At 56.5% G+C, this 8349-nt stretch overlaps 2 protein-coding genes across 2 annotated transcripts in view; both read right to left on the minus strand.

The window, feature by feature from the left end:
* SLAMF1 (signaling lymphocytic activation molecule family member 1) overlaps positions 1–4087 on the minus strand; it is a gene marked incomplete at its 3' end in the record, with an annotated part of 18591 nt that extends 14504 nt beyond the window's left edge. The window contains exons 1-3 of the mRNA XM_017731145.1: positions 2401–4087; positions 1823–2052; positions 1–137 (exon numbers count right to left, since the gene is read on the minus strand). The exon at positions 1–137 is cut by the window's left edge and continues 178 nt beyond it. Coding sequence (XP_017586634.1) covers positions 1–137; positions 1823–1874 — 189 coding nt within the window. The remainder of the gene's footprint in view (positions 138–1822; positions 2053–2400) is intronic.
* Positions 4088–4187: 100 nt separating this feature from the next.
* Positions 4188–7343, minus strand: LOC108445939. Its single transcript, XM_017731146.1, has 4 exons — positions 7107–7343; positions 6445–6681; positions 5503–5817; positions 4188–4603 (listed from the first exon to the last, which is right to left on the minus strand). The coding sequence occupies exons 1-4, from the start codon at positions 7165–7167 to the stop codon at positions 4509–4511; spliced, it is 708 nt and encodes a 235-aa protein (XP_017586635.1). The 5' UTR covers positions 7168–7343; the 3' UTR covers positions 4188–4508.
* Positions 7344–8349: the final 1006 nt, after the last annotated feature.

The following is an 8349-nucleotide window of genomic DNA, read 5'->3' on the forward strand; positions in this document are numbered from 1 at the left end:
CTTCCTCTGCGGCTCCTCTGTGGATCTTTTCCAGGAGGCTTCCCCGAAGTCCAGGGTGTGTTCCTGGAGTTGGCGCGGGATCCGCAGGAGCGTTGCCTTTCCCAAGGTTCCCAGCACCTTTTCCCTGGCTCCGATCCCTGGGAAGAGAGGAGGGAGAGGGGTTGAGGCTCACAGGGATCATCCCCCTCCCAATCCAGAGGAAATCCTCTGGGATCAAGGCAGGGATGATGCTGGATCCATTCTGGTGATCCACAGGATCCCCAGATCCAAGGGAGAGACCCCAAACCCAAGGGAGAGACCCCAAATCCAAGGGAGAGACCTCAGATCCAAAGAAGAGACCCCAAATCCAAAGCAGAGACCCCAAACCCAAAGGAGAGACCTCAAATCCAAGGGAGAGACCCCAAATCCAAGGGAGAGACCTCAAATCCAAGGGAGAGAGACCCCAAATCCAAAGGGGAAAGATCCCAAATCCAAGGGCGTCTCCCCCAGCCTCGCTCCAGCAGCTCCAGGTTCTTCCAGAACTGGGGACAGAATTCCAGGTCCCTCCTGCATCCCTCAAGCTCCTCAAAATCCCAAGTTTCTGCGGGATTTTCCTCGCAGGAGCCGCAGGAGGGGTAAAAGGATTTTTCCAGGTGGAATTCCCTCCTGGAAAGGGCGGCCAGGCCTTGGAAGGGGCTCAGGGAGGGTTGGAGGTGTCCGAGGGACCCCTGGGTGCTGCTCTGGGTGACCCGGTTGGATTCTATGACCTTGGAATTCTTTCCCAGCTTCAAGAATTCCGGAATTCCGGGAAGCGCGGCCACCTGGGAGCGGGCTCGGGGATAAATCCCCCATTTTCCTCCTGGCTGAGGTGGTCCCAGGTTGTTTTTTCGGAAAAACATTTTTGAGGGGTTTCATCTCCCACACCCCCGGATTCCTGGGGGAGGATTTTCCCCCCAGAAACGCCTTTGTTGTTTTTATTCCAAGGCAATGATTCAGATTTTCCTCGATTCGGATTTTCCTCGATTCAGATTTTCCTTGATTCAGATTTTTCCTTCGTTTCTGGGCAAACAACTTTTGTTTTTGTAGGAAACTGTGGGAGGAGCAGGAGGAGGAGGAGGAGGAGGGGGAGGAGGCAAAGCAGGAGCTCCCAAGAGCAGGGAAGGGTCCCCGTTGTGCCACCCCCACTTTTCCCAAAGTGTTTTTTCCATCAGTTTCACCCCGGAAAGGAAAGGAAAAAGGAAAAAACGGAAAAAGGGAAAAGGAAAAAACTGAAAAAGGGAAAAAGAAAAAGGAAGAAGGAAGAAGGAAGAAGGAAGAAGGAAGAAGGAAGAAGGAAAAGGGAAAGAATCTCCCACTGGTGGATCCTGGAATTTCAGCTGGAAGCCTGGAGGGAATTTTGGCTCTCCAGACCCCCCCAAAACCAAGGATTGACCCCATTTTCATGGATTTGTCCCATGATCCTCAAGGTCATTCCAACCCAAACCATTCCGTGATTTTATTCCTTGGGAACCATCTCCCCGCCCTTGGATTTGAGCCAATCCACCGGGAATCTTCCTCTGGAGGACCCCAAATCCCTCTGGCACGGAATTAGTTCCTCAGGGCTCTTAAAACCCCACTAAAATTTGCCCAAATTCTTCACTTTTCCAGCTGAATTTTTTCCATCACTTTTTACCCCTCCTCCTTCTCGGAGAGTTTTAGGGATGCTCCTCACATCCCACCCGGAGCTCCTCCACCCCAAAGTCCTAAACCCCTTCAGAGCCCACCAAAAACCCCCAAAATCCAGGAAAATCCCCCCAAAAAAAAAAAAAAAAAAAACCAAAATCCAGGAGGAAAACCGACGTACCCCAAAGAGCTCCGAGGGCGAGGAGCAGCCGGAGCCAAGCGCCGGAGCCCATCCCGGGATCACGGAGCCTCCACCACTCCGGGGCTCAAACCAGGTGGTGACAGGAGGATCTTCAGCCCTGGGCCTCTCATTTCCTGTTGTTCTGCAGCTGAATGAGTCGAATCTTTGCCTTTTATTCCCTTCGGTCGGAAATTATTCAAAGCGCGAGGTTGTGCCTCGGCCCCACAGAGCTGCAGAAAGAAGCAGCAAATGGATTTCTTTTTCTGCCAGAGTCGCCTCATCCTGTGGAGGGTCCTCAAACAGCTCCGAAAAGAAGAGGAAAAATCCAGTTTTGAAGGAATTTCCGGGATTTTTCCAGCTCCGGGGAGGTGGAAGCTTCAAAGCGATCCCGCTAAAGGACGTGGGCAGCTTCTCGGCCGTGCGGGAGCATCCCAAAAGCTGCTGCTTCCCCCCCAAAAGCTGCTCCGCCCCACCCCCCAGGGGTGGGTAAACCCCAAATTTCCCAGGAATCTCCCAGCTTGGAGCTCCGCGGGATCCGCAGCGAGGAGGAGGAGGATGGGAGGTCCCCAAAAACTCACCTGGGAGAAGCCAGATGCTCGTTCTCGGTGAATTTGGGTGATTTTGGGATCCGATGGGGATGGGGATGGTCCTTCCTGGATGGCTGGGAATGAGCTGGGAAAATTCAGTCGTGGATCTGCTGCTGGAAAATCTTGGGTTTAGTGGAAGAGCTTCGAAATCTGAGTTTTTTTGCCTTTTTCTTTCTCCGGATTTCGCCACTTTTTCCCAATTTTCGAAGTGTGGAGAGGGAATTCCAGAATTCCTGAGGCTGGAGAAGAGCTCCGGGATCAAAGAACCCAAGCCGTGCCTGAACCCCGCTTTGTCACCATCCAGTTGTTCCTTGGACACCTCCAGGGATGGAAACTCCAGGATTTTAACCCAAATCCAACCCCAGGGAATCCCAGGATGAGCTCACATCCCGCTGCTTCCCAGACGAGCCCAGCTCGGAGTTTTCCAAGAGGTTTTGCTGCCGGGAAATGATTTTTGAATACTAAAAAAACCCTAAACCACCCAAAAAAACCCACCCGGAACATCCTGTGAGGCTCCTCCCCCCTGCTCAGAAAGCACCTGATGAGGTAAAAAACCCAAAGCCGTCATTTCCCAAAAATCAGACGTTTACAGAAAAATACAGGATGGGGAAGGGCAGGATGAGAAAACCTGGGAAAACCAGTGGTGGTTCCTCCCGGAAACTTCTGGAATGGGCGCTTGGAAGGATTTTGGGGTGGCAAAGCCGTGTTTGGGGGGATTTGGGGATTTTTGGGGGGTATTTGGGGTATTTTGGGGGGGTTTTGGGGGGGTTTTTAGAGGCAGGAATCCCACCTGGAAATCCCATGGCCAGGCAGGATTTCTCCATGGATTTCTCCATGGATCTCTCCACGGATTTCTTCATGGATCTCTCCACCAGCTCAGCTCCCTCAGGCCTCACCAGGAAGATTTTTGACCACGAAATGGTCCAGAAAAGCCAAAAAATTTTTAAAAAACCAAAAAACCAATTTTCCCCACCTGGGTTTGGCTGGCATCAGGAAGGAAAAATTAATGAAGCAGCGAAACTGTGCAGAAAAAATTCCTTTTGGGAAGAGTTTGTGGGAAAAGGAACATAAAGTGACCGGGGGGAAAAAAAACCTCTTTTAAGTGGAAATAATGATCCCCAATCCTTTCTTTTCCCCATCGGCTCAGCCTGGAATTTTCCAGCTGGAAAATCGCCTGAGATTCAGCGCCTGGATCAATATTTGTTAATTTCCAGCGGTTTTCTTGGATCTCCTGGATTTTATAAGTGGAAGAAAAACTCGAAATCTCCATATGGGAAAGGACCAAGACCCCCCCCAAAAAATATTGAATCATCAGAAAACTCAACTTTGGTGTTAAAATCCTTATCCAGGGAGCAGGAAGGATCCCGAGCCGCTCCTTAGGCAGCGTTGGAATCGCTTGGGATCTTCCAAGGTTGGAAATTTGACTCTTGGATGATTCCGGCCTGGGGAAACTTCCCCTAAAGTAGAGCTTTTTGGGATTTAGGGAGGTGAAACCCCCGATTTTCCCCTGTTTTGGGCTGGGCTGGTGGAGCTGGAAGTGTTCCCAATTTTTCTTGGAGGCCGAGGGATCACCTCCGTCATTCCCAAGATTTCTTCCCACCCCGCTGGATCCATGTCCCACCCTTTGGAGCCGAACCCTCCTCTGGGGGACAAAGAAAGGAATTTTGTCCCCAAAAACGGTGCTGGGGGAAAACATCTTGGAGCTTTTTCCATCATCCCCCCGATCCCTGAGCCGTGGGATGTCCCATCGCAGGGAAAAATCCAGGAAATCCTAAAAATGAGGTGCTGGGGATCAAATTTAATGTGCAAAGAATCATTTGGGAAGGCAGAGACCAACCCCAAACCCTCCCTTGGAAAGGGAAAACCATCCCAAAAAAGGGAGGATCCCCCAAAATCCCAGGGAACCCTGGGAAAGGCTCAGATTGGGTCCCCCCGCAGGCTTTGGGATGGGGGGGAGGAGGAATTCCGGGTTGAGCACGAATTGATGGATTCCAGTGATTCCGTTTCCTGCATCCAGAGGATTTGGGAGCCTCATCCAGATGTTGGTCCCATCGTGGTGGCGGGCGAGGAGGTGACGGGAGCTGTCACCTGCAGTGTCCTCAGGCCATGGCGAGGAGGAGGAAGAGGAGGATGAGGTGTCCCAGGGCCACCAGGGCGCCGGGAGTGGGGCGGGAGGTGACAGACGAGGATTCACCTGGAGGCACAGGGAGACCAGGAGCTCTGGGATGGTCCCCAAACCCCTCCCCAGCCCCACGGGGCAGAGGGAAAAGGGTCCCACAACTCCTGGGATCCCCCTTGGGAGTCGGGATCTGATCCCAGGGAATGGGGCCAGCACAAGAGGGAACGGCCTCGAGCTGTGCCAGGGGAGGCTCAGGGTGGATATTTGGGAAAATCCCTCCCGGAAAGGGCGGCCAGGCAGTGGAAGGGGTTGGGTTTCCCATCGCTGGAGGTGTCCGAGGAGTCTCTGGACGTTGGTTTGGGGGTCGGGCACAGGCTGGACTCGGTGACCTTGGAATTCTTCTTCAACCTCAGGGATTTGGGGATTTGTGGATGCTGGAGGTGGGAAGGAGCTGGGGCTGGGAAATCCCGGGATGGGGACGGGGCTGGAGCAGCAGGAGAAGGGAATGGAGAATCCTCCCAGAGAAAAGGGGGATCCAGGGGGAATTTGGGGCTCTTCCAGGGGGGATTTGGGATCTGATCGCAGGGAACGGGGCCAGCACAAGAGGGAACGGCCTCGAGCTGTGCCAGGGGAGGCTCAGGGTGGATATTTGGGAAAATCCCTCCTGGAAAGGGCGGCCAGGCCTTGGGAGGGGCTGCCCAGGGAGGCTTGGAGTGGCCATCCCTGGAGGTGTCCGAGGGATCCCTGGAGGTGTCCGAGGGCTCCCTGGAGGTGTCCGAGGGATCCCTGGAGATTCCTCTGGATGACCAAGTGGGATCTGCCCCACCTTGGATCGATGCTCTGGGAGCTCTTCCCCAACCCAAATAATTCTGGGAATCGCTTTGAAAGTCCCCAGGTGCCCCCCAAAGCCACTCCAGGCACATTCCAAAGGCAAGGCCACCCCTCCCCGCAGCTCTGGGCGGCCGTGGCCGTACCTGTCCAGCTGCAGGGGTGCCGGTAGGTCAGCGAGGCGTTGTTGGAGGACACCGGGTTGCTGACCTTGCACACGTAGGTTTCGACCTTGGGGTCGAAGGAGACCCTCAGGACAGGGTCCCCCTTCATGGGGAGCTTTTGGGGTGGGATCCACTCGTAGGTGACCTCTTTGAGGGCCACGGAGCAGTTGAGGATGGCGTCGCACCGCTGGGAGTCACCGTTGGTGACGGCGCTGACCTTGGGCTTGGGGACCAGATCTGCAGGAGGACCCAGGATGTCACAAGGTCCCCACGGGGCTCTGGGACAACCCCCAGGATGTCACCTCATCCCCATGAGGCTCTGGGACAACCCCCAGGATGTCACCTCGTCCCCAACCCACCTGCGAGGCACCGGGACGAGCCTCCCATGATGCCACAAGGTCCCATGAGGTGCTGGCACAACCCCCTCAGGACATCCCAAGGTCCCCAAAACCCCTGAGGGACAATCCCTTGAGGACGTCACAACATCCCCAGTCCACCCGTGGGACACCTGGACAACCCCTCCAGGACACCACAACATCCCCAGTCCACCCGTGGGACACCTGGACAACCCCTCCAGGACACCACAACATCCCCAGTCCACCCGTGGGACACCTGGACAACCCCTCCAGGCACCCACAAACTCCCCCCGCCACCCGTGGGACACCTGGACAACCCCTCCAGGACACCACAACATCCCCAGGCCACCCGTGGGACACCTGGACAACCCCTCCAGGACACCACAACATCCCCAGTCCACCCGTGGGACACCTGGACAACCCCTCCAGGACACCACAACATCCCCAGGCCACCCGTGGGACACCTGGACAACCCCTCCAGGACACCACAACATCCCCAGTCCACCCGTGGGACACCTGGACAACCCCTCCAGGACACCACAACATCCCCAGTCCACCCGTGGGACACCTGGACAACCCCTCCAGGACAGGGTGTAGTTCTCGAAGAGCTCCAGCCGCTCCTTGAGGAGGCTCTGGGGGTACTCGGCCTTCTCCCCCCGCCTCTGGATGGCGATTTTCACCTGGTTTTTCCAGCGCCAGTGGATTTGGGAGTATTTGGAGGGGTTTAGGGAGGTGTGGGAATTCAGAAATGCCACCCCACCGACAGCTCCGGTCACTTTTGAGAGTTGGGCTTCCTGTGGCCAGGCTGCAAAAAAAATGACCAAGGATGGTGTTGCTGGGTCACATTCCCCCTTTTCCAGGTCTCGTCCCGTGTGGAATTTGGTTCCTTCCAGACACATTTAAAATGCAAAAAAGCCTCAAATATTAAAACTCAAATTCAAAGAACTCCTCTGTTCCCGGCCGCCTTCACATTTAAGAGGGGCAGCACAAGGATTTCAAATTTTCCCACCCCAAATTCCTCGGGGACGATTTTTTTTTCCCCCCCCTCTCTTCCACTTTTTGGGACCTCACCCAGAGCAGCCCTTCCCCCACAGCGCGGTGGCTCCCGTGGGGAGGGACCCGGTGGGGGACACCCTGTGGGAAGAACCCGGTGAGAGAGTGGGGACAAGGCCGGGTCACCCCGAGGTCCCGCGCTGTCCCCAGAGCCACGACCCCAAAGCGCCGCCTCACCCAGCCCCGCAGCTCGCAGCAAGAGGAGGAAGAGAAGGTTCAACACCGGCCCCGGCGCCATCTCCTGCCCCTGCGTTCCCCCCACATTCGCGTCCAAACCGGGGCGTGGGAGCCCCACGGACCCCTCCTCGCTGGGCAGCTGCTCCCCAAGGAGTCCCGAGGCCGGAACTCCCCGGAACCCCAAAACCCAGGTCCGAGGGGGTTTTTGGGGGAAGTGGGAAGCGGCCGCGTGACGGAGGTGACGCCAACGGTTTCTCTCTTAGTTAACCGCCCAAAACCACGATGACGCCCTACGGGAGCCGCGGCTGCCCCCACAGTGACCCCAGGGGTCATTTCTCCCCTTCGCAGTGGTCACGAGAGTGACCCCCAAAGCCATCCTGATGGCCAATGGGACGCTGACCCCAGGGGTCACTTCTCCCCTTCGCAGTGGTCACCAGAGTGACCCCCAAAGCCGTCCTGATGGCCAATGGGACACTGACCTCAGGGGTCACCTCCCCCACTTTGAGTGACCCCCAAAGCCATCGCGGTGGCCAATGTGACGCTGATCCCACATCTCCTCTGTCCAGCGGGTCACCAGAGTGACCCCAAAACCATCCCACGGCCAATGGGAAAATGACCCCAAGGGTTACATCTCCCCTTTCCAGGGGGTCCCCAGCGCGCAGGATTCCCGTTTTCCCACCCAGGGCTGTGTCCATGCCGAGGTCGGAGCCCGGATGTGCCACAGGGCAACCCCAGCTCGAGCAGAGGCCACCAGCACTGGGGTCCGGAGAGTCCCCATCCCCACAACTCCCTGACAGGAGGGGGCAGCCAGGCGGGATTTGGGATCTGATCGCAGGGAACGGGGCCAGCACAAGAGGGAATGGCCTCGAGCTGTGCCAGGGGAGGCTCAGGGTGGATATTTGGGGAAATCCCTCCTGGAAAGGGAGGCCAGGCCTTGGGAGCGGCTGCCCAGGGAGGGTTGGAGTGGCCATCCCTGGAGGTGTCCGAGGGATCCCTGGAGGTGTCCGAGGGATCCCGGAATGTTGGTCTGGGTGTCCAGGTGGAGACCAGGCACAGCTTGGACTCGATGCTCTGGGAGATCTTTCCCAACCTCAGGAATTTTGAGATCCTGCAAAATCTTTGGCCTTTCAGCACAAGACGGGACCGGACACTTGGAATGGGGGGCGCTGCCCTCATGGAATTCCCTCTGGAACACCCGACCCGCTCTGGGACGAGTCACGGGAGCGCCCAAAGGCGTGTGCGC

The sequence above is a fragment of the Corvus brachyrhynchos genome, unplaced genomic scaffold (assembly GCF_000691975.1).
Source record: "Corvus brachyrhynchos isolate BGI_N302 unplaced genomic scaffold, ASM69197v1 scaffold303, whole genome shotgun sequence".
Lineage (NCBI taxonomy): Eukaryota > Metazoa > Chordata > Aves > Passeriformes > Corvidae > Corvus > Corvus brachyrhynchos.

Bases quoted from the DNA above. Each gene is read 5' to 3' on its own strand.
- LOC108445939 (XM_017731146.1), bottom strand. From the start codon at position 7,167: ATGGCGCCGGGGCCGGTGTTGAACCTTCTCTTCCTCCTCTTGCTGCGA. The intron at 6,682-7,106 runs GTGAGGCGGCGC...TTTTTTTTGCAG, and splicing joins GCTGCGAGCTGCGGGGCTGG to CCTGGCCACAGGAAGCCCAA. The intron at 5,818-6,444 runs GTGTCCCACGGG...GGATGAGGTGAC, and splicing joins GTCCTGGAGGGGTTGTCCAG to ATCCTGGGGGTTGTCCCAGA.